The 26,791-nt window shown below is 40.0% G+C and overlaps 1 protein-coding gene across 3 annotated transcripts in view; it reads left to right on the top strand.

The window, feature by feature from the left end:
- Positions 1-26,791, top strand: part of LOC127417314 (diphosphoinositol polyphosphate phosphohydrolase 3-beta-like) — a 43,624-nt gene that overhangs the window by 14,842 nt on the left and 1,991 nt on the right. The window contains exons 2-4 of one of the 3 annotated variants that reach the window (XM_051657254.1): positions 2,043-2,153; positions 19,104-19,148; positions 19,376-19,460. In XM_051657254.1, coding sequence (XP_051513214.1) covers positions 2,043-2,153; positions 19,104-19,148; positions 19,376-19,460 — 241 coding nt within the window. Of the gene's footprint in view, positions 1-2,042; positions 2,154-19,103; positions 19,149-19,372; positions 19,461-26,791 lie in introns of all 3 variants that reach the window. The other 2 variants (XM_051657253.1, XM_051657255.1) reach the window with 2 other exon arrangements.

Consider the following 26,791-nt stretch of genomic DNA (forward strand, 5'->3'; position numbering starts at 1 on the left):
TTACATTAGAATTTTTTGACAGTTGGAGTTTGAATTAAGGAGCATTCTGTTGGCTTGTTTGAACATTTTGTCAATGTAAGTCTATAGGTGCGTCCCAAAATGCACAGCTCTGCACAATTTGATGTCATTTTGTAGTGAAACTAGTGTGTGGTATGTTTCCACTGAAAATGCAACAAAAGGAAGTGTACTACGAGTACCCGGATAATGCAATTTTTCAACCGTCAAAACAGACTGTGAAATGTTGGACACTTCATGCACTCAGCACTTGCGACTTGCCGGACATAGCGGAAGGGGCGGAGTTACCTGGTTGCATTGCTAGTCTGACAAAACAATGGACTCTATGCACGGAACATAGCCTACGTATTTCCCATCAAATCTCAGGGGGCTAACAATTTTCCGGTATCATATTCAGCTAACGCAAAAGTGTCGAGTTGTAGCAAACTACTAATCTTTCTAAAATAAAGCTATTTTTCACAACAAATGTGATTTTATTTAGTAAAAGTGTAAAAATGATCTCAGTAATGAGCTACAATAGTGTAAATGTATATGTTTTTAAGCTTGCAGAATGGCTGAGCACTGCTATGCCATTGTGTAAGGCTTTCTCTGTGTGCAAAGTATTTACATCCATCGATTGTACAGTGATTTTACAATTGAGAAATACAACAGCACAAGCGATTCATGTCAGAGCACAAACTATCATCTGAAGTTGACAATGGGGGAAAGTTGTTCTGACTCAGCTGAGGTTTTAGCGCTATCCACTGGCCATAGGGAGAACCGGAACTTTTCCCAGTGAGCCAGCCGCGAAACGGGAAGAATGGGCTGCAAAACGATGCCGCGATATGCTGAAGAGGGCTGCGACATGCACCTGCCACAACCCAACCTGCAGTATTATAAATTGTCATATTATAATATCACAGTGGGCTATACTTTATCTAGCTAAATGATTCAAAATAATTACATGTGTAATACAGTCGGAAAGAAGGACCTTGCTGAGCCAGTGCTGGTTTATGGCTTGTGAATATTCACCCTCATTGTGGTCGAAATAACTTAAAATACATGTTGTTAAACCTCCTCCTCCTTACTGGATGGAGCAACTGCTCCGTGTTTAAATGTGCAATGGATATTGTCCTATGTCATCCGCAGAAACTCCTGTAAATAACGTGTGTGAAAAGTAATTTCCCCCCGAGTCATCTCATCATCGTTGAAAGAAATAGTTTCCAGCACTGTGTCGGAAGTAAGTGAGCCCCCTGAGCCAAAACGCAGAAGCGACCGTGCATAGAGCCCATTGTAATTTATGAAGAATGTAGAAACTAGTGAAACTTCAGTGAAAACCGCACCTTACAAATGTAAGTTGAATGCTTTACTATCACTCCAAGCTGTGAATATGTACGTTGTGTACTTTGATACAAGTGTTGAACTGAGGATGGCAAACGTGCTAAAGCTAGCGGCACATATCGCATGCATTTGAAACGTCACTTCCATCAGCTGTTAAACACGAATACATGCAGTAAAAATTTGTGAAGTGTTCCATTTGGGACAATACTACACTTTGAAAATTCATACACTACATGGTTGAGTGCATAGTGTATATTGTAAGTGTGTCATTTGGGACATAGCTTGTTTTTTTTCTGATATTTGATTGTCTGCTGTGCGAAAACTGTAAGTCTGATCAGTTAGAAAAGACAAAGCACACTTAGTCAGAACAGTCTGAAGGTCTATACCAAGTTTGGTAGATGTAGCTTGAAAGCTCTAAGAGGAGTTGGTGTTAGTTGGTCTTGGTTTAAGGAATTTGAAAAAAACTCTAAACCAGGTTTGTAGAATACAAATATGTTGGCTTTTGTCATGCCAACTTGATGACATTTTCTCTTAGAGTGTCAGAAAGGTTAGCAGATGGATGATACTTTTGCAGACTGATGTACTGTGAGCAGTGTCAGGTTAGGCTCAGTTATGTAATGAAGATGTTCTGACAACGTGTTGATGAGCACTGGGATTTAGACTTTCTAGATCTGACTAAGCTCTATCTGGGTATGTGTGTGTGGCAGGTCTTGCTTGTTAGCAGCAGTCGGCATCCAGATCAGTGGATCGTTCCCGGAGGAGGGATGGAGCCGGAAGAGGAGCCTGGCGGAGCTGCGGTTCGAGAGGTCTATGAGGAGGTAAGCCTCGTCCTCCTGTGACCTGCTCCTCGATTAATTAGAAAAGTGGACCGAGAGATTTGAATGTGAACTGCTGAAATCTCAACTTTGTTGCTGAATACTTTTTAGTTAATATAATCCTCTTTAACAATAGCAGTTATACATTTGTATACAGATTAGTTTTATATACTACCATGTAAAGGTCTGCTTGAGACAATGTTAGGATCAAACCCCAGCTTATCACTCCGATAAACATCTTCCAGAGAAAATATAAATCCATACATCCATGTATTTTTAAAAGAAAACATGCAGTGGTATTTTCACTGTGAAAGAAAAACAGTCATAAATATAAGAGGGGTTATTTACATTTACATCTTTATAACTACAATCTAAGTTACTTGGCATAAGGCCAGTTGGTTTCCTAGCCTGAGCAGCTAAACATTTTCCCTCAAGGCCTCTAAAACCAATCAACAGAAAAGTCTGACCAGGCTGGGAGACTTGTGTTTTTTGTTTTTTTTCAGCAGGTGAGCTTATCTGAACTGTTTGAAAGCTGTTGCATCATCATTATTTTTGGTAGGCTGTTGAGTAATGGTGGTCCCTCAGGCCATACTGTACTGTATGATTACTAGCATAGAGACCTCGCTCATGTTTGGGTTAAGAGTTATGTGTTGCAGCTGTCCCTCAAATCTTGTCACCAGGATTTTTGGTGCTTCATATATCCACCATATGCCTGTTTTGCCTTAGTTAGGGTAATGTTAGAGACATCAGAATGGTATCACTTCAGACTTGTAACTGGAGTGGCCCAATAGCCAAGAGCTTGCTCCTCTACAGGACTACATCTCAGGTCATGATTACAATTCCAGACTGCTGTGGGACCATGGTGAAGACTAAAGGTAAAATTATACTTCGCCACGTCACAAAACACCACGTTTTGTCACGAGGACAGTACATGTAGACCAGTGGTGGTCTGTGCATTTAAAGTCCAGGCCTTCAGTGTGATTCATGCCATTAAGAAAACATAGTTTCACAATGAATAAGACACCCTATGCCTAGTAATACCAATTGACATTTTAAAAACACATCCACGCACGAAAGCCAGAACTTGAAACGAGACTTAATGCTCAAGCAAGCCTAATTTTAACTGCAGCATGACTGTTTTGTGAAATGAACGTCTCCCGAACAGACATTCAAAAATCATAATTTTTCATATGGATCTACCAAGGAGGTCTATAATATCTGGAAAAATCTATCTAATAATATTTGTGATTTAAATGTTGCTTGCAATAAATTTCGTTTCGTCAGGGTACACGGTTATGCTGTGTTCCATGCAAGTTGGACGTGGGATATTCCTACTTGATATCTCTGACTAATAATGCATTCCGTTCCCCGATATTCGGAAGATGACGTTTAAGGAAACAAAACTGCAATGCTCCTGTTAGCTTATCAGGGGTTTGACTCTCATTAGAGATGTCTCCTAGCAACCCAGCTGATAAACAGTGCTGTAGCGCTAGCATTTGTGCTTCAGGTGTACGATTATCAAAAGAGATTATAATATTTTATACACCTGTTTCTGCAGGCATTTGTTAATCGAGCTTTAATATCATGTAATGTGGAAACTAACTCATTTATCGATATTACTTAATAAAGTGAATGTTTATCACTTACTTTGTATATCTCCCTGAGTGTTGACATGTTTGTGTGATATCATGCCCCTGCATCTCTGCGAAATCGGAGTTGAGAATTTCTGCACGAGCCTACAAGTTGTAATTTCTGATTAAAGATGCATTCCATTGCACTTTTCCCAGTAGGAAGTTGTAAAATCTGAATTTCCGAGTTGAATGGAACGCAGCATTACTTTTCAAAACTTGATCCGACACTGAATGCTCAAGCAGCCTAATTTACACTTAAAAAACTCCTGATGTTGCTATAACAATGCAAAAAGCACTTACCAATTTACTTGAAGTGAAAATCAGCCCTCATTTCCTGTTTAATAATTTAAGCAATCAGATGGTCATGCAGAACATCTTGTGTTTTTAAATCCATAAGGATCTCTTTCTCAATGGTGATGAGGCAGTGATGACAGCCGCAACTCAGACAGCTTGATCTCACGCTTTTCGCTCTTGAATTACATACATCACTGTGGCAAGGAGGAGGGCGGGGCTGGGCCGTGTTGATGCACGCTGGCCCCTAATCAGGCTAATCAAGCCGACGAGAGGGATAAAGGCCGCCGGAGGCTGCAGTTCGGGAGAGAGAGAGCTACAGGCAGCTGCCCTGTATGTGTTTATGTTCGTGTGTTTTTGTTTAATTAAACATTACTTTGATTCTTCGTCTGGTTCACGCCTCCTCCTTTCCCGTTTACCCTGTTACATTGGTGCCGAAACCCAGGGAGGAGGAGGGATGCGCCGTAGTAGAGTCCTTGCCACTACCATCCACCCCAAAGGAGCAGCTGCGTCAATCCATCGGGGGACTGAGGAGCCCGGCCGCCTGAATGCGGAGGAATGACCGCCAACTGTGAGGGGAGGTCGGGCCGCTGCCAGGGGCGAAGGAGACCCCTACCGGTCGCTAAAACGTGGTGGGGTCAAAGAGAAGACAAAGTAATGTTTAATTAAACAAAAAGACACAAACATAAACACATGCAAGGCAGATGCCTGTAATTCTCTCTCTCCTGAACTGCAGCCTCCGGCGGCCTTTATCCCTCTCGTCGGCTTGATTAGCCTGATTAGGGGCCAGGTGTGCATCATCACGGCCCGGCCCCGCCCTCCTCCTTGCCACACTCACTTAAAGTGTGATTGTGTCACTCAAGGCCAGCTAGAAGGCCTCGACTGGGACATATCCTAAAGATCACACCCACCAAGAACAAATAAATCAATCTGATTGGCTGATGAATCTGACAGTCTGACTTTAGTTGCTCATTCATTTGCACTGTTGAGGGATTCTGTGGAAATTCTGAAGGCCTGAGGGGGTGGAGCTCAGACTCAAGTGCTGCTTCGGGCATGTGATTTATGAAACAGTTGTCACGCTTTGCTTGTAAGCATCAAGGAATAAATTCTGACTGGATAAACTTTTAGTTTTTCTCTATTTGTTTGTAGATTAGTTAAGAGTGGAAAGTGATTACATAGGCAAAAAGATGATTGAGAATAAAAGGATGAAAAATATTTATTTATTTGACATGTTAGGCCAGCAGAGAAGGCTTTGCTGGCCCTGAGAATTCGTCACTGGTGTGGACTGTCCTTGTGCAGCCTAGTTTTTCTAGACATACGGACAGTCCATGTCTTTGCATGTCATTGATGGATGCACCTGCCGTTGATTGCTTTGTGAGAGTATCACAAAGCAGTCTTAGTGGGCATGAGTCAAACACGTCTGTATGGACTTGTGGTCAAAAGAGCATACTTCGAAAAGGCTGAACGCTCGACCGTTCAGAAAAATGAAGGATACCTTAGCCGTACAGTTTCATTCGGAATGGAATTCTAGTGTACTCAGTGTTGTAGTAGTGTCTGTGTAGAGTAGTGTTTTATTTGTGTACTATAATGTGCTTTTCTGTGTATATTGAAATTGTTTTCCTACTTAGAAATATAAATTGAAATGATTTGATATTACGAGAAAAAGGCAACACAGACAGCAGTAAAAGGCAAAAGAAATATATATATATTTTGATAAACAGTTGAAGTCAGAAGTTTACATACACTTGGGGGGCTTTCACACTGGGCAAGTTTGCTGCGGTCCGATTCCGAGTGCAGTTGTTCCCGGTGCCCCCCGCAGCTTTGGTCTGTTTCACACTCACTTGATTCTATCGAACCCCGGTCCATTTGCGTTCATCTTACGTCATCACAAACACGCATGGAGAACACAACGCGACCCGTCATACTTTTTGTTGTTTTGTTATTTTGGTGCCATTATGCACAGCAGAGTGAACGACAGCTGTGTATATGTGCGCTTCATGGTGTAACTCATCAGATGTCCAGGGGAAGGCGGCTTGCTGCTGCTCGCAAACGGCATTTTTTGAGGAGACAGCTGATTGCAAGGAATTAATTTGCATCTTTGTTTAAACTGCACGCTTACTCACGCTCGTGTCCAAGGTGAAGTTATCGCCACTGTCATCTCCTATTATACCCTATATTTATAACCTATAATAGTATTTATATATAGTATTTATTAGGTGTATAGATAGATAGACGTCGTCATCGGCTAAAACGCATGCGCAGGTTACTTTACTTGCTGAACGAGTGCGCACCCGAATCCTTAGTATTCATAAACCAGTAAGCGAAATACTCCTACTAATGACCTATGACCTACTATTTCCAGCAAGATTCTGAAGGGAGCAACTTCTGGACACTTTTACATTTTACATTTACAGTACATTTATCCAAAGTGACTTGAGGAACACAGCAAACGTGATTCATCCTAAGGTGGCAATAACATGAAAAGTGCTGCAATACAAAGGGTCAAATTGCTCAGAGAAGTACATGTAGGGAGGAAAGTGAGAGACAGTCGTGAAAGACTGGAGCATGATTTTTTTATAGACCATTTCAAGGACTGTTCGTTGGTGATGTCAAGTGACGTCACTGTTCTGTGAACATTTCCTGCATGTCAAAACAGAGACCATTTAGCAGAGATGGGCCACTTCTATTAAAAGTAATGGAAGAAACTGAAATGCCCAATGGCAGCCAATGGTCAACGAAAAAAACAGCCTCATCACCACTGTCTTTAAACACTGAGCGCACCTCTCCTCGGGAGACCGGTCTCTACCTGCTGGCATCTTCGCAGGTCCAGGAACATAGCGATGAGTGTCCAGTGTGAGTTAGATGCATTGCAAGACCCACACCCCGGTGCAAGTTAGATGCAACACCGGGGATTGGAGCATGTGTCGCAGCCAGGCTGCTCAAATGAAGCCGGCGCCACATGTTCCTCGGACCAATAAAAATGTACTGCTTGTTTGAAATATGTTCTTTTATCATAATCTTGACCAACAATTTTGGAGAATTCGGTCTTTCACCATTCAAGTAGATAGGAGCTGCACTGTCATGACGCTTGTTTACATAGAAAAATAGCTGCCCAAACTACCCAAGAGCATTCCAAAACAGCTGCAGAGTGGACTGACTTACCTTGAAAAAGAGACTTTGTTGAAAGGATCCGGAAATATGTTTGGACCGTTCTAATTCATTTGTTTTTGTTTACATTCTTGAAATGGTCTATAGGAAGAAGGATGACAGTGCATTAAATGAATTGGCTCAAGTACTCACAAAAGAGATGCTTCTTTAGATGTTTCTTGATAGTAGTTAGAGAATCAGCCTCTCGGGTGGAGATCGGAAGGTAATTCCACCAGCAAGGAACAGTTGAAGTGAAAGTCAGAGAAAGCCACCCACCAAACCCACGGATCGTAAGCCTCTGAAGGGCACATAGATTGGAGTAATGAGAGTAGATTGGGGGGGGAGCGGAACCAGTGGTTGTTCTGTAAGCAAGCATCAGTGCCTTGAGCTTGATGTGAGCAACCACTGACAGCCAGTGCAGTTCAGTGAAGAGAGGTGTGACATGTGCTCTTTGAAAACCAAACGTGCCACCACGTATTGGATAATTTGCAGAGGTTTGACTGTTTATGCAGGAAGTCCTGTAAGATGAGCATTGCAGTAGTCCAGTCTAGATATGAGCCAGAGCTTGGACAAGAGGTTGGGTAGCATGCTCAGATCCCATAGTCCCACTATCCCATCATTCCAAGGGAGCTGAGGAGACGTCATGTTCAAAGCTGGATGTTAAATGCATCGAGTGGCAACCAGTTATCTTGGATATCTTGGATATTTTTAATCCAGTTCTTTGTAAAAATGGTTTGTGTAAGGCATGTCTTGGTTGTCAGGTCCATTAATGAGTCAACAAAATGACATTAAAATCATGGTTGATACTGCTTTTAGCTCATTTATCACATTGGAAGTGGAAAATCGAGTTGAGTCCAGTGCATAGTGTTGTACTGCATATTTTGTCAAATGTTGGTTTTCTGGATATTCCATGCATACAGAAAATCTGCACAATGTGTACATTATCCATATACATACTGTTGTATTTATTCTGAAGTATACAGTACAAACATTCTAAACATATCCTAAGCATGTCTTTTCTGTCAGGAGTGTACAACCCAACAGGAAATACCCATTTAGGATGTCCAAAAGTAATTCAGTGTGATACAAATGATATAATAGTTCATATTATGACTTCATAGCGCTATTATAACTTGTTAGCTAATCAAACCAATTGAGCTAATGAAACTGTAGCCTTACTAGGGAATTCCAGGTCACCATACTGAATCCACTTTTTGAAAAAGTCAACATGACTAGCTTTCAGTCTGACTAGAGATGTCATCGTTATGTTTTTTTTTGGGGGGGGGGGGGATTTTTTTCCCCTTTTTCTCCCAATTTGGAATGCCCAATTCCCAATGCGCTCTAAGTCCTCGTGGTGGCGTGGTGATTCGCCTCAGTCCAGGTGGCGGAGGACGAATCCCAGGTGCCTCCGCATCTGAGACAGTCAACCCGCGCATCTTATCACATGGCTTGTTGAGCGTGTTGCCACGGAGACATAGCGCATGTGGAGGCTTCACGCCATCCACCGCGGCAACCACGCTCAATTCACCATGCGCCCCAACGAGAACAAACCACATTATAGCGACCACGAGGAGGTTACCCCATGTGACTCTACCCTCCCTAGCAACCGGGCCAATTTGGTTGCTTAGGAGACCTGGCTGGAGTCACTCAGCACACCCTGGGATTCGAACTAGCGAACTCCAGGGGTGGTAGCCAGCGTATTTTACCACCGAGCTACCCAGGCCCCGATGTCATCGTTATGTTAAAGGTTTCAACCTTTCAGTCATAATATATGGGCCCTGTTAAGATGGTTTAAACTGCGCAGAGTATTATATGTTTGCTGATTGACATGTTCAACTCTAGGCACGTACTCGTGGACCAAATGGTCACCATTGTAATATGATCTCATGACACATGAATACATTTCTAGGAATACAATTAAATAGTAGGGCTGTGGATAGATTAAAACTAATTAATCGCACAATATTATGTGATTAATCACAATTAATTTTAAGTTTAAACCATCTTAACAGGGCCCATATATTATGACTGAAAGGTTGAAACCTATATCATAATGATGACTTTTTCAAAAAAGTGGATTCAGTGTGGTGACCTGGAATTCCCTAGTAAGGCAAATAAATAATGGCACAACAAACATTTATAAAATCATCATAAATATATTTACTTCATACTTTGGCTCATACAGTAGAACTTGCAAGAAATTGGTTGTTTATAATTTATTTTAATGATTTAAATATGTTAAAATTAGGGCTGTGAGTCGATTAAATGCAAATTGTTCTGTGATTTATCGCGATTAATCACAGGGAAAGGGGACAGCTTTCAGGGGCCCAGTTACAGGTGGGGCCCAAGAGAGATAGATGAACACCCCCGATATTGTGGCACCCCCACTATGATGTCCGGAGATCAGGCATGTGCATTGCCTGCAACAAATACCGGTGCACCAACATATACCGGCACGCTTGCACAGTCAGTTTTCTTTCTGTGATATGATGTGCAGTCAAGCCGAGCGTGTACCTCCTGAAATGTATATGCCAATTTTAGCCACAGAAAGTGGAGAAAAACAATTTTCAGCCATTGTGGGTGCTGGGTTTGTTCCTGGCAGGCAGCAGATGCCCCACCCTAATCGGAAGTTTCAGGAAGTACAAAAAAGTGGACACAGCGTTAATTGCGTTACTTTTATTTGTACGTGCTAAACAAACAATGTTAATCACAGAAATTAATGCGTTACATTTCCCAGCCCTACTAAATAGTAAAGTAACTCGTAAAGTAACTTGTTTTTTAAAGGTGAAGTGTGTAAATTCTGCACCACTAGTGTCACCAAATGAATAATGACAGATTTCAAACAGGTTTCCTGAACACTCCCTACCACTGGTCTGCCAAACAAATAGTCCCGCCCCAAAATCATGCAATTAGTTGAGCCAGTGTTGCTGTGTTGGGCTGGTCTGCCTGGTCGGGATGCTCAAACAAACATAGCTATGTTTGAAAGCATCACAGAGCCACAGTGTTTACATTTTTCAGGGAAATCAATCAACGCATGGTTTACTTATAGTTGTTTCTGCATGTTAAACAATGGTAGTTTATTAAAACTTTACACACTTTAGCTTTAAATGTGTTTATGGAACCACCTCCAACTCAGATCAGGTCCTTAAAACTCTCTAATACATAAACAGCTCAATATATAGCATGCTGCGTTCCATTTGTTTTTTGCCCACACATCTGAAAATGTTAAAGGCAGTTTAGGTATGAGAAATATGGTCATGGCATGGGATACTTCCACATTATAGATTCCTCAATCATCATTCACAAGGTAATTTAATCCATCCACAAGCTTACTGTCAAATTCAATTTAAGAGCCTTTACTAAATGCACCGCTTCCATGTCTGTCTTGGATAAGTTGAGCTAATGGTTTTGTGGTTCATTTTAAGATGGCCTGTGTCATGACATTGAAGAGCCATTGTAAGAGGCTGCCAAGAGGGTAATTTGTTGACAGCTGTGAAGTATTGCAGCGACATTTAGAAACCGTGTTCTGTTACCGCTGGCCTCCTCCGCATGAAATGTACATCTCCCTGACGTTCACAAGTCACAGTGTTTGGAAGCTTGCGGTTGCCCAATTTATGCTGCTTTTTTTTTTTTTTTTTTAAAGGATGAAATATATTTACATTACCCAGTAATTTCATAGTACACTGCAAAGAAACATTTAAAAAAAATATGTATTAATCAGTATTTTTGGCCTTGTTTTACTGTAAAGAATATCAAGACATGCTAGAAACATTTATGCATGTACTATTACTTGGTTTCAGAGAATAGTTTTTTTTTCTTTCTTTTGTGTGTGTGTGTGTGTGTGTGTGTGTGTGTGTGTTTTAAGTGTAGCCTAAATCTAAAAGGAATGTGAGGTTTATGCTTAAAAGTATTAAAAGCAATTTGCCAAAGGGGCAATAAAAGTAAAATTAATTCAAGAAGTAGTCTCTGAAAACAAGTCTTATCATCTTATATAATTTTGCCTCTCAAATGAATGTGTCTTGTTTAGGATATTTAGATATTTTCTAATGGAAAACAACAAAATTACTGATTTAAGAAAATTATTTTTGCAGTGTAGGTATTATATATTATCATATATATATATAAATGAGTCAACCATGCTGCTCAAAGCTTGTGGCATTTCCATAGATAACATGTTTAATTCAATTGATTTGAAATCACATGCTATGAGTTTGACAATTCAGTTAACTTAAGATTAATCACATAGCTCTGCATAAAAATATGCATTCAGTTAAGCCATATTAGGCCTGTTTTGTTCTTTGTCCATTTGATCCTTTATGCACAAGATTTGATTTTTATTTCGAGGGATTTTTTTGTTACTAATAATGGTTTAAAAGGTGTAACTCAAACCATTAGAGTGTTAGGAAAACCCTGGAGGAGACCGTAAACCTGTCTGTAAATTATGGCATGCTGCTGGCTGGCTATGGCAGAACTCATGGGACCCTGCCAGGGGTGGGATGTCCCAAAGGCCTTGTGAAGCAGGTCATATCTTATAACATGCCACTTGTAAAGCGGAGCCCTGCAATTTTGTGTTTTTTTTAATGATCTAAAAACTCTGTTTCTTCTGTGGACTTGAATTAATGTGACCATCACAGTAAAATAAAGGTAAGGATGACTTCTTTTGACCACATGAAATGAAATAAGCACCTTTAAAATGTGGTCCTCTTCCAGCTATGGCTGTGTGATATATTGAATGTCCATGATATTTTTTAAATGATTTTGTGCATTTTAATTGGTCTTTGAGTTTCTAAAGACCATGTCGTTAGTTTTGCGATGCCTCCATGTCTCACCACTGTAATAGCATCTCTTATTTCAATTTCAGTTGCAAAATTGGTGTCAAGTCCAATTCACTTCCGTGAATGAATTCAAAATGTCCGATTTAATCCAATTAATTGATAAAACAAAATTTAACCATTAATTTGTATCATCACTCAAAAATGTTCACAGAGGTCTGCGTGGCTTTTTTGCATAAATTTCATGTTTTCATAAATATACAGTTGAAGTCAGAAATTTACATACACCTTAGCCAAATACATTTGAACTCAGTTTTTCACAATTACTGACATTTAACTGTAGAAAATATTTCCTGTCTTAGGTCAGTTAGGATCACTACTTTATTTTAAGAATGTGAAATGTCAGAATAATAGTAGAGAGAATGATTTATTCCAGCTTTTATTTCTTTAATCACATTCCCAGTGGGTCAGAAGTTTACATACAATTTGTTAGTATTTGGTAGCATTGCCTTTTAAATTGTTTAACTTGGGTCAAACGTTTTGGGTAGCCTTCCACAAGCTTCTCACAATAAGTTGCTGGAATTTTGGCCCATTCCTCCAGACAGAACTGGTGTAACTGAGTCAGGTTTGTAGGCCTCCTTGCTCGCACACGCTTTTTCAGTTCTGCCCACAAATTTTCTATCAGATTGAGGTCAGGGCTTTGAGATGGTCACTCCAATACCTTGACTTTGTTGTCCTTAAGCCATTTTGCCACAACTTTGGAGGTATGCTTGGGGTCATTGTCCATTTGGAAGACTCATTTGTGACCAAGCTTTAACTTCCTGGCTGATATTTTGAGATGTTGCTTCAATATATCCACATAATTTTCCTTCCTCATGATGCCATCTATTTTGTGAAGTGCACCAGTCCCTCCTGCAGCAAAGCACCCCCACAACATGATGCTGCCACCCCCATGCTTCACGGTTGGGATGGTGTTCTTCGGCTTGCAAGCCACACCCTTTTTCCTTCAAACATAACTATGGTCATTATGGCCGAACAGTTAAATTTTTGATTCATTAGACCATAGGACATTTCTCCAAAAATTGTGCACTTGCAAACTGTAGTCTGGCTTTTTTATGGCAGTTTTGGAGCAGTGGTTTCTTCCTTGCTGAGCAGCCTTTCAGGTTATGTCGATATAGGACTTGTATGTGTGTGTGTGTGTGTATATATATATATATATATATATATATATATATATATATATATACAGGTGCATCTCAATAAATTAGAATGTTGTGGAAAAGTTCATTTATTTCAGTAATTCAACTCAAATTGTGAAACTCGTGTTTTAAATAAATTCAGTGCACACAGACTGAAGTAGTTTAAGTCTTTGGTTCTTTTAATTGTGATGATTTTGGCTCACATTTAACAAAAACCCACCAATTCACTATCTCAAAAAATTAGAATATTTTGACATGCCAATCAGCTAATCAACTCAAAACACCTGCAAAGGTTTCCTGAGCCTTCAAAATGGTCTCTCAGTTTGGTTCACTAGGCTACACAATCATGGGGAAGACTGCTGATCTGACAGTTGTCCAGAAGACAATCATTGACACCCTTCACAAGAAGGGTAAGCCACAAACATTCATTGCCAAAGAAGCTGGCTGTTCACAGAGTGCTGTATCCAAGCATGTTAACAGAAAGCTGAGTGGAAGGAAAAAGTGTTGAAGAAAAAGATGCACAACCAACCGAGAGAACCGCAGCCTTATGATTGTCCAGCAAAATCGATTCAAGAATTTGGGTGAACTTCACAAGGAATGGACTGAGGCTGGGGTCAAGGCATCAAGAACCACCATACACAGACATGTCAAGGAATTTGGCTACAGTTGTCGTATTCCTCTTGTTAAGCCACTCCTGAACCACAGACAACGTCAGAGGCATCTTACCTGGGCTAAGGGGAAGAAGAACTGGACTGTTGCCCAGTGTTCCAAAGTCCTCTTTTCAGATGAGAGCAAGTTTTGTATTTCATTTGGAAACCAAGGTCCTAGAGTCTGGAGGAAGGGTGGAGAAGCTCATAGCCCAAGTTGCTTGAAGTCCAGTGTTAAGTTTCCACAGTCTGTGATGATTTGGGGTGCAATGTCATCTGCTGGTGTGGGTCCATTGTGTTTTTTGAAAAGCAAAGTCACTGCACCCGTTTACCAAGACATTTTGGAGCACTTCATGCTTCCTTCTGCTGACCAGCTTTTTAAAGATGCTGATTTCATTTTCCAGCAGGATTTGGCACCTGCCCACACTGCCAAAAGCACCAAAAGTTGGTTAAATGACCATGGTGTTGGTGTGCTTGACTGGCCAGCAAACTCACCAGACCTGAACCCCATAGAGAATCTATGGGGCATTGTCAAGAGGAAAATGAGAAACAAGAGACCAAAAAATGCAGATGAGCTGAAGGCCACTGTCAAAGAAACCTGGGCTTCCATACCACCACAGCAGTGCCACAAACTGATCACCTCCATGCCACGCCGAATTGAGGCAGTAATTAAAGCAAAAGGAGCCCCTACCAAGTATTGAGTACATATACAGTAAATGAACATACTTTCCAGAAGGCCAAGAATTCACTAAAAATGTTTTTTTTATTGGTCTTATGATGTATTCTAATTTGTTGAGATAGTGAATTGGTGGGTTTTTGTTAAATGTGAGCCAAAATCATCACAATTAAAAGAACCAAAGACTTAAACTACTTCAGTCTGTGTGCACTGAATTTATTTAAAACACGAGTTTCACAATTTGAGTTGAATTACTGAAATAAATGAACTTTTCCACGACATTCTAATTTATTGAGATGCACCTGTATATATACACATACAGGTGCATCTCAATAAATTAGAATGTCGTGGAAAAGTTCATTTATTTCAGTAATTCAACTCAAATTGTGAAACTCGTGTATTAAATAAATTCAATGCACACAGACTGAAGTAGTTTAAGTCTTTGGTTCTTTTAATTGTGATGATTTTGGCTCACATTTAACAAAAACCCACCAATTCACTATCTCAAAAAATTAGAATATGGTGACATGCCAATCTGCTAATCAACTCAAAACACCTGCAAAGGTTTCCTGAGCCTTCAAAATGGTCTCTCAGTTTGGTTCACTAGGCTACACAATCATGGGGAAGACTGCTGATCTGACAGTTGTCCAGAAGACAATCACTGACACCCTTCACAAGGAGGGTAAGCCACAAACATTCATTGCCAAAGAAGCTGGCTGTTCACAGAGTGCTGTATCCAAGCATGTTAACAGCAAGTTGAGTGGAAGGAAAAAGTGTGGAAGAAAAAGATGCACAACCAACCAAGAGAACCGCAGCCTTATGATTGTCAAGCAAAATCGATTCAAGAATTTGGGTGACCTTCACAAGGAATGGACTGAGGCTGGGGTCAAGGCATCAAGAGCCACCACACACACAGACATGTCAAGGAATTTGGCTACAGTTGTCGTATTCCTCTTGTTAAGCCACTCCTGAACCACAGACAACGTCAGAGGCGTCTTACCTGGGCTAAGGAGAAGAAGAACTGGACTGTTGCCCAGTGTTCCAAAGTCCTCTTTTCAGATGAGAGCAAGTTTTGTATTTCATTTGGAAACCAAGGTCCTAGAGTCTGGAGGAAGGGTGGAGAAGCTCATAGCCCAAGTTGCTTGAAGTCCACTGTTAAGTTTCCACAGTCTGTGATGATTTGGGGTGCAGTGTCATCTGCTGGTGCTGGTCCATTGTGTTTTTTGAAAACCAAAGTCACTGCACCCGTTTACCAAGAAATTTTGGAGCACTTCATGCTTCCTTCTGCTGACCAGCTTTTTAAAGATGCTGATTTCATTTTCCAGCAGGATTTGGCACCTGCCCACACTGCCAAAAGCACCAAAAGTTGGTTAAATGACCATGGTGTTGGTGTGCTTGACTGGCCAGCAAACTCACCAGACCTGAACCCCATAGAGAATCTATGGGGTATTGTCAAGAGGAAAATGAGAAACAAGAGACCAAAAAATGCAGATGAGCTGAAGGCCACTGTCAAAGAAACCTGGGCTTCCATACCACCTCAGCAGTGCCACAAACTGATCACCTCCATGCCACGCCAAATTGAGGCAGTAATTAAAGCAAAAGGAGCCCCTACCAAGTATTGAGTACATATACAGTCAATGAACATACTTTCCAGAAGGCCAACAATTCACTAAAAATGTTTTTTTTATTGGTCTTATGATGTATTCTAATTTTTTGAGATAGTGAATTGGTGGGTTTTTGTTAAATGTGAGCCAAAATCATCACAATTAAAAGAACCAAAGACTTAAACTACTTCAGTCTGTGTGCATTGAATTTATTTAATACACGAGTTTCACAATTTGAGTTGAATTACTGAAATAAATGAACTTTTCCACAACATTCTAATTTATTGAGATGCACCTGTATATTTAGGTAATTTATTTGTTTATTGGCATGTATTGTTATATTGGTGCATAAAAATTAAAATGACAATATCATTCTTCCTTGTTCATTTGGTGAAAAACAGAATGGAAAACATGCCTTGATTATTTTAGACTTGATTTTTTTTGTTATTTTCATTAAACATTTTGAATCTACTTGACAACAATGGAAGGTCCCTTTGATTAAAAAACACCCTTTAAGCCATATATATTTTATCTAAATTGCCCAGCCCTGCTTTTAGCTGACAGACAATAGGTTCATAATGTTTGTTTTGAGGGTCATATAGAGTTGACGGGTTTGTCTGGTACTATAGACACTGTTATGTGACAGTGTCAGAAGAGGATACATGGGCATGACAGAAACACACCTAGGGCAGTTTAAATACACACACTCTCTAATAGTCTGCCCCCTGTTGCTTGTCGGTTCTGCTTGTAAATGTTCTCATCAGCCAGATTTGCACGTGGTTGCAGGGTTGATGGTTTCTTCTCAAACCGGGTGAACTCGGGTTGGTTGGGGTATTTTGCAGTAGATAAAGACATGCTGGTCCCTTGTGAATTAATGAACGTTACATTTATATAGCGCTTTTCTGACATTGCATTCAAATCGCTTTACATGGAATAGGGGGTTCTCCTCAACCACCACCAGTGTGCAACATCAACCTGGATGATGCGACAGCAGCCATAGTGTGGCAGTACACTCACCACACACCAGCTATTGGTAGAGAGGAGAGAGTAGAGTTATAGAGCCAATTAATGGGTGGGGATTATTAGGAGGCCATGATTGATAAGGGCCAAAGGGGGGATTTTTAATGACCACATGAAGTCAGGACCTCAGTTTAATGTCTCATCCTAAAGACGGTGCCTTTTTTTTTTTTTACAGTATAGTGCCCCTATCACTATACTGGGGCATTAGGACCCACACAGACCACAGGGTGAGCACTCCCTGCTGGCCTCACTAACACCTCTTCCAGCAGCAAACTTAGTTTTCCCTAGGAGCTCTCCCATCCAGGTACTGACCAGGCTCAATCCTGCTTAGCTTCAGTGGGTAACCAAGCGAGAGCTGCAGGGTGATATGGATGTCGGCTCTACCTTGCGAGCATTATGTTGTCCAGGAATCTCCTGTGTGATAGAAACATGCAGCTCAGGTCTCCCGGATCAGTGAACTGGGCCTAATGTGTTGACCTGATGTGTTCGTGTTAGGTGCAGGTTATGTCATAATAACAAAGACATTTCCCTTCCTTCAGTGTCACAAGCTGCACAATATCATAACTCCTAGGAATGAATGATATAGCTAAAAAATATCACTACATTATTTGTCAGCCTTTTGATAATTTTCAGTATTCATCTTGACATTTATGAATCAGTTTTGAAATTACCTAAAAGAGTGATATTTGTAAAAATCCAAGAAGCCAAATACAGCAAAATGAAAAATGGTGTTTAAAGGGATAGCTGAATTCAGTTAGTTGCAGAACTGATTCGTGGAATCAATATTCCCAACTATGACTGCATTTTAATGTGGTTTGAATCTGAGACCCTATTAAAATACCTCTGTCTTGGCGCTTTCATGCTCACAACCCTATTAAAGGGATAGTTCACCCAAAAATTTAAATTCTTTCATCATTTACTAACCTTCATTCCATCTCAGATGTGTATGACTTCCTTTCTTCTGCAGAACACAAATTATGATTTTTAGAAGAATAATTCAGCTCTGTAGGTCCATTCTTCAAGCATAATGCCCCCTACTGGGCAGTAAGAAGAATTTTAAGCAAAAAAATTACAAACATTGATCTGTTTGTCACCCACACCTATCATATCACTTGAGAAAATATGGATTAAAACACTGAAGTTGTATTGATTACTTTTATGATGCCTTTATGTGCTTTTTGGGTGCCAAAAGTTTGCTCCAAAAAGCACATAAAGGCATCATAAAAGTAATCCATACAACTTCAGTGTTTTAATCCATATTTTCTCAAGTGATATGATAGGTGTGGGTGACAAACAGATCAATGTTTGTAATTTTTTTGCTTAAAATTCTTCTTACTGCCCAGTAGGGGGCATTATGCTTGAAGAATATGAATCACCAAAAACACAAGAAGAATGTGAAAGCGATCTGTTTCTCACTCACACCTATCATATTGCTTCTGAGATGGAGTTATATGGATTACTTTTATGCTGATTTATGTGCACCAATTCGCTTGCATTGAATGGACCTACAGAGCTGAGAAATTCTTCTAAAAATCTCTCTAAAGAGAGTCATACATATCTGGAATGGCATGAGGATGAGTAAATGATGAGAGAATTTTCATTTTTGGGTGAACTAACCCTTTAAAAAAGTGTGTGAAAATAATTGCATTAACATTATATTAGCATTTATATTCTACTAAACACTAAAACCCCCTTTTTATAAATTTCATGTTAAAACTACATGACCTGTCCCAGGGAACAGAATTTGAGTAATGTGTGGTTTATTTATTGTTTGTTTACTGTTTAGTTATTTCAGTAATATGTCTGCATGATTTGCAGTGGGGGACATCTTGCAAAAACAACCATATTTACAGCCAGACAGTAAAAGTAGTAGCTTGTGGGTAGGGAACAAATGCAGATGTTGCAGCTTGCTCCTCCTGTTCGAATCTCACGGATGTTTTTTCCATGTCTATTCCTGCTTAAACAGGCTGGTGTAAGGGGCACTCTTGGCAGGCTGCTCGGGGTGTTTGAGGTAAGACTGCCAAACTGCCTTGTATAAAGTAAGATGTTACTTTAGGCCTGATAGCACATGGCACTGATGAATCGCGTGCACTTCAGACTTTAATAAACAAGACTTTATTTCATAAACGCTCATAATAATTTTATCTTCACACCTTCTCAGTGCACGCTTTCCAGTATGTCACGCATTGATTTTATGTTACCACATGATAAATGTATATTTCTCATTCTGTACAGCAGAACCAGGACAGCAAGCATCGGACCTATGTGTATGTGCTTACTGTAACAGAGACACTAGAAGACTGGGAGGACTCGGTCAGTATTGGTGAGTTGCCGTTTAATGACGTTTTAACTTCAGTTCTGCATTTAAAATGTGTAAATTCCATGCTTTTGTTTCTGCTTATGCAAAATCTAACCCACTAGGCATATACAGTATGGCAGCTTTTTAATATAATTCTATTATATAATCTTTAGGCCAGAGACAAACTCTACACATGTACATGAACGTAAATTATTCTAGCTACGTGGACTTGATTTCGCATGTTGTTGCATTCTGAAATGTTTCACAAGGCAAGGGAAGTAAACGTATTCTTTGCGCTGCCACAAGGGACATTATAGCAGGAATTAGCGTGAACTAGGGCTGCACGATAATGCGATTATTTTGAAAAATATTACAAAAATATGATTATGATGATAATGATAATGAATATGATAAACAAAAACAAAAAACTTGTATGTGATTCTATTATATATTGAAACTTTGGTAATGTTTTGTCCATGGTCTTATGCCAATAAAAAGACTTGGGCTACTCTTTGAGAATTCACACATGAGTCTTCAACATCAAACAAACAAATAAATGAATAAAACAGTGAAACAAAGAGAAAAGAAAACACTGTCTTTGTATTCACAGCGTACCTGTCCACTGTGCGCCTGTTTTTGTCCACTTTGTGATAGGGTCTTTACATACTGTTCATCACCATTATTTTTTGGAACCCAGTGAAATTGAATGTGATTTTAATATTATATTGATGATTAATTATCATCATCATTATTGTTATTATTACACAATAGTAATATGTTTCTGCAATAAAATCTTAACTTGCACAGGACATTGCTACACGGTCCAGTTAAACCAAAGGGTTCTTAAACATCAAGCTTTTATTTTGGCGGACAGTTGCATGAACAGTTTCTGTGTGTCACTGAATTCAAAACAGCTGTATAATGTGCTCCTCATTTTAGCATCTTCTCCTCCTTTGTCCACCAATTACCAGAGCCATGGGGTGTATTAATTGTATTTTGTATATTAACTTGTATTGGCCAAACATGTTTGGAATGATGCTAAATTAAAAAATTAATTGAATCTGGAGCACTTTAAATATAACACGCTCAGCACACACATGGAAACAGAATCGAACTCAGCACATCTGTTATTTACCCTGAGCACGTCAGCATGAGATGGAGCTGTGGAGCACAGATCTGCTCTGAAAACACTGTAATAATGCAATAACACAATACAGACAGGAAAGAGCAGCGCAAATAAACTCTGAAGCGAGCAGCGCTAGGAGACTATTTTTTTTTATTAAATCGCAGCCCTTTGCGGTTTGACAATCACACAAGTTCATATTGCGATTTAAATTTTATTTTGAATAATTGTGCAGCCTAGACTGGCCACGATATCATAATTTTCACACCGGTGCGGTGTTCACGTTCAAACTGACTAACACCGGTATTACTGCTGGTTGGATGCTAAGTGGTACTATGGGGTAATTTTTGTTAAGCAATAGCCTACACAATAACGCAAGGCAGCTTGATTTCTAACTTTGAACTTTTGAAGTGCAATTAAAATGTGTGTTGTTCAACTTTTTGAAAGATGGCTTTTCAACAAAAAATGAAGGGCATTTATGAAGGGCAACATCTCTTTGGCAACTAACCTACTTCATCTGTTAATTCTCTCCATCATGGGCTACTGGTCAGGTATTTCGTTGTCTGGGCAAATACTTCACTTATTGTGGGTTGTTGCAGGCTTAATGTTGGTGTTTTATTACCTTTCATCCCAGGACCCAGTTTAGCTTTTTCGGAAGGGTAATGAATTTGAGTGTGTTTGAATAAATTTGTTCCCTCCTAGGGCTGGGCGATATGCAAGAAATATGTTCACAATATTTTTATTTAAAAAAAAATATATATATATATATATATAAATATATATATATATACACTATATTGCCAAAAGTATTCGCTCATCTGCCTTTAGACGCATATGAACTTAAGTGACATCCCATTCCTAATCCATAGGGTTTAATATGACGTCGGCCCACCCTTTGCAGCTATTACAGCTTCAACTCTTCTGGGAAGGCTTTCCACAAGGTTTAGGAGTGTGTTTATGGGAATTTTTGACCATTCTTCCAGAAGCGCATTTGTGAAGTCAGACACTGATGTTGGACAAGAAGGCCTGGCTCGCAGTCTTCGCTCTAATTCATCCCAAAAGTGCTCTATCGGGTTGAGGTCAGGACTCTGTGCAGGCCAGTCAAGTCTTCCACACCAAACTCGCTCATCCATGTCTTTATGGACCTTGCTTTGTGCACTGGTGCGCAGTCATGTTGGAACAGGAAGGGGCCATCCCCAAACTGTTCCCACAAAGTTGGGAGCATGGAATTGTCCAAAATCTCTTGGTATGCTGAAGCATTCAGAGTTCCTTTCACTGGAACTAAGGGGCCAAGCCCAGCTCCTGAAAAACAACCCCACACCATAATCCCCCTCCACCAAACTTCACAGTTGGCACAATGCAGTCAGACAAGTACCGTTCTCCTGGCAACCGCCAAACCCAGACTCGTCCATCAGATTGCGAGATGGAGAAGCGTGATTAGTCACTCCAGAGAACGCGTCTCCACTGCTCTAGAGTCCAGTGGCGGCGTGCTTTACACCACTGCATCCGACGCTTTGCATTGCACTTGGTGATGTATGGCTTGGATGCAGCTGCTCGGCCATGGAAACCCATTCCATGAAGCTCTCTACGCACTGTTCTTGAGCTAATCTGAAGGCCACATGAACTTTGGAGGTCTGTAGCGACTGACTCTGCAGAAAGTTGGCGACCTCTGCGCACTATGCGCCTCAGCATCCGCTGACCCCGCTCTGTCATTTTACGTGGCCTACCACTTCGTGGCTGAGTTGCTGTCATTTTCCAATCGCTTCCACTTTGTTATAATACCACTGACAGTTGACTGTGGAATATTTAGTAGCGAGGAAATTTCACGACTGGACTTGTTGCACAGGTGGCATCCTATCACAGTACCACGCTGGAATTCACTGAGCTCCTGAGAGCGGCCCATTCTTTCACAAATGTTTGTAGAAGCAGTCTGCATGCCTAGGTGCTTCATTTTATACACCTGTGGCCGTGGAAGTGATTGGAACACCTGAATTCAATTATTTGAATGGGTGAGCGAATACTTTTGGCAATATAGTGTGTATATATATATATCTCACAATATCCAATTACGTTGTCAACCCCCCAGCTGAGGGATTGGTGAATATTCTTGCTTTAGTGAATTTGCATTGAAAAAGGTAAAACATTTATTTAAAAACCAAAGACATTTCTAAATCCAAATTGCACTTCAAATGAAATGAAAAAGCAATTAAAATAAGATATCATATATAAAAAAAATCATATATAACCACCTTTCCATTTACCGTCATGAAGGTATCCTATATGACAACAAGCGGAAAATTACTAATAATCGCTGAAATATAAATCATGGTTCAAGGTTAACGTGTTTTTGTATTATTTTATGATTTAATCACAGATGTATAAGCTATATATAAAGTGGCTCTGCAGAGTTGCTCTGTGGAAATAAAGCAAACTGAACTCAGAGGAGCACCTGAGCTGAGATAGTCTGAGGTCATTTGCAGCATTCTCATAGATGATAATATTCTTGCAAAGAATTGAAACAAAGAAAGAGGGAGAACTCTTTACATACGCGTGTTCCACGAGACTCCACGCCGCTGAACAAATATGCATGTAGATAGCTTTTCTGTCATCTGTTAAATATGTCTTTTTTTTTTTTTTTTTTTTTTTTGGGGGGGGGGGAATTTTTCCACTTTTTCTCCCAATTTGGAATGCCCAATTCCCAATGCGCTCTAAGTCCTCGTGGTCGCATAGTGATTCGCCTCAGTCCGGGTGGCGGAGGACGAATCCCAGTTGCCTCCACGAGACAGTCAACCCGCGCATCTTATCACGTGGCTAGCGTGTGGAGGCTTCACGCCATCCACCGTGGCAACCACGCTCAATTCACCATGCGCCCCACCGAGAGCAAACCACATTATAGTGACCACAAGGAGGTTACCCCATGTGACTCTACCCTCCCTAGCAACCGGGCCAATTTGGTTGCTTAGGAGACCTGGCTGGAGTCACTCAGCACACCCTGGGATTCAAACTAGCGAACTCCAGGGGTGGTAGCCAGCATATTTTACCACTGAGCTACCCAGGCCCCCCTGTTGAATATGTCTTAAAAATATGATAAAGTCAAGCACGTGTCTGTGTGTCTAACAGCATTTCTTGTGTCATTCCAAATCCGAGATGTCTTAACAGTTACCCACCATGCACATTATTCGCTACTTGCAATTTAACGTCTTCTGTCAGTGCGCGTACTTTTCTGCCTGTGGAATTTGATACGTTGGTAAAGAACATCTGGCTTTCAGTGCGTTCTTTAAGTTCATATATCATGGGTCGCAAACTCTTCATTAGGCAACTATTCTTTATTTATGGCTATTGTATTCGTTAGGCTATAGTATTGATATTGGAAGTTTCATTCATAACGTTTCCCCCTTTTACCCGGTATCAAATTTCATGCCGGTGTTTTCCCTTGTACAAAGTTAAACCGGTAACACTGTACACCGTGGCAACCCTAGACAAGCACTAGCATCATCTTTTACGGTTTGAAGGAAATCTTGCTGCGCAAATTATCTAAAGTTAGTTAAATTGTCAACATGTAGCTAGCTATCAGAATAATAACAAATCTGGTTTAATAGCTCAAACATCAAAGGTAACTGTAACCCCTCATTTATACTGAGGTCTGTTACCGTCTCCGTAATGCCATTTGTATGTTGATTCCCTAAAAAGTATCAACTGTGTGGCTCTGTGGTGCAATCAGATCATTGCTCTGTTTGTTTGAGTATCCCTATCAGCCCAACAGAGCAACATTGGTCCAACCAATGCCGTGAGTTTGGGGCGGGACTATCTGTTTGTCGACCAGTGGATGATAGGTGGAGTGTTTGGGAAACCTGTTTTAAAACAGACATTATTTTTGCAGAAATTACACAATTCTTCCCCCTTAAATATGTACGATGGGCCACGTCTGCATTTGCATAATTTTTCTGCCTTATTCTGCCTAAATGACTTTTAAAATACATTTACATTTATTTGTTGTTTACAGATTTATACTAAAGGAATAGTATAAAAAGGCAAAGGTGTGTTTTCTTAGACTTTAACAAAATGATCTATTCCCAAGCCTGCATTAAATCAATAGTGGGTACTTTATTTTTGTACAGAAGAAGCTTAGTCTACTAAAAGGACACAGTTTAATTGGTTTAGAAAGTGGGTTTTCACCAGCTTATCTAAATCATGACAAACTAATTTCTGCTAACTGCTGATCTGTAAACAGGGCAAATATGGGAATATATGTAAGTATTTAACAAAGCTATTACAGATGTTGAGCAGGCAAGTGGATTAGCCACTGAAATCTGCTACTAGCTGGATTTTTGTTGTTGGGAAGGATCCATAAAAATAACAGTGCCCACAGACGGTGCAATTCAAAACTTGCACTATTTGTAGATGGCGTGGAAAGAGAAAACCTGGTAATCCTTCACTTCTAGCAGCCATATAAATAGCCCTAAATTTGTTCACAGAGAGGCGTGCCTGTAGCAGGGGCACAGTTGTTTACCAGTTAACGTCACGACACTCCCCTATTACTGGCCTCTCTCTCTCTCTCTCTCTCTCTCTCTGCCTGTACCATAGTTTCAGTTGCCAAATAGGGCATCATAGCCTCCATACACTGAGAGGAAGTAAGCTGCATACTTGACAGAGCTGAGTAAAATTAATAGTCAATAATCTCATTGTCAGCTTGGTGACCTTTTAACCCCCTGCATATTGGACATCCGCAAGCGTCTTTTTAAAAATCCTTTAGGTGAATGTTTAAGTGTTTGCACTTTGTGAGATACAGTTTAAAGGTCTATAAATAAAGTGGATTGTGGTTGTGCAGCCGAACATCTGACAAGTTTGCTGCAAAGTTGACCTTTTGAACTGTATTCAACTCAGTGCTATGCATTTTATAAAACCAAGCAGCAAGTGTATTTAATGGTAGTAGGTCAAAAGTAAATTAAGCATCTATAAAACTACATTATTTTCACCTGAATTAATGCACAGAATTTTTACTATTTTTACTGTTATTTAGTATCATTTTCATCTACCAAAATCGCTATAGTCTCAACATATCAACATTAAAAATAGTTAATCAAAAGAAAAAGACAATTTTGTAATTGTTAATCACCTCAGTGTTGTTCCAAATCTGTACACTGTTATTTTTTGTCAGTGGAACAAAGAAGCAGAAATTTTGAAGAATCTTTCTGCAGCTCTTTTCCATGCAGTGACAGTTCATAGTGACCACTGTCTGTCAAGCTCCAAAAAGGACAATAAATCACCATAAAAGTAGTCTATATGACTACTGCACTGTATTCCAAAACTTCAGAATCCATACAATAGCTTTCCCTGCATTCCTCATTCTGCATATTTGCATTTGCAGGGGTGTAACAATCCATCGATCTGTATCGATGCATCGATCAAATAACCAACCTTGCGATGAATGCAATGCGTAAACTTGGATGTACTATATATCTTTTTAAGATGCATTTTTATAATGCCAGTCACGTTCATATGCATTTCCGTCAGGCGATGCAGCAACCTTATGATATTCATCTTGTTTTATAAGCACTAAATATGCTTCTCATATAGGACACGGATGTGCGCAGAGTGATGGAAGCCTGAAGTTGTGCTCCATCCGTGCATGCCCATCAACAGGGCTGTGAGCTCCGGTGACAATGTAGTGCAGAGCCGATAAAATCGAGCTTCCCTCGATATCGTGGTGCATTTGAATTCTTCATGAGAATTTTCTATTTTAAAGCACTATTGAGCAATTCAGCCATGTCAAACGGCTAAACAGCCATGATATTCTGAACAGTGCTGATGAGGGAAAGATGACCTCTTCACATCAACACCCTTACTAACATGAATCACAGTAAACTAGAACAGAACAGAACTGTTACAGAACTGTGGAAGTTGTAGCCAAGAAAAAACATGGATAGCACATACTCTTCTGTTGTGGCTATTTGGGTTGACTTGCTTGACAGTTGTGCAGATGACAAATCATCACTATAGTGTTTCCTTCATTCCACAAAGCAACGAGCTGTCATCAAACGATTTATGATCACATGTATGTGACAATTTTTTATATTATTTATTTTTCTGTATTATTTGTTTATGAACTACCTTATTTTGTTATGGATCTCCCAATGTGTATACTGGATTTGAACTTTTCAGAGAGCTGAATAAAATATTCAAATGTATATTTTGGTTACATTTGTGAGATAAAAAAAAATAAAAATGTAAT

Source organism: Myxocyprinus asiaticus, chromosome 26 (genome assembly GCF_019703515.2).
Source record: "Myxocyprinus asiaticus isolate MX2 ecotype Aquarium Trade chromosome 26, UBuf_Myxa_2, whole genome shotgun sequence".
Taxonomy (NCBI): Eukaryota; Metazoa; Chordata; class Actinopteri; order Cypriniformes; family Catostomidae; genus Myxocyprinus; species Myxocyprinus asiaticus.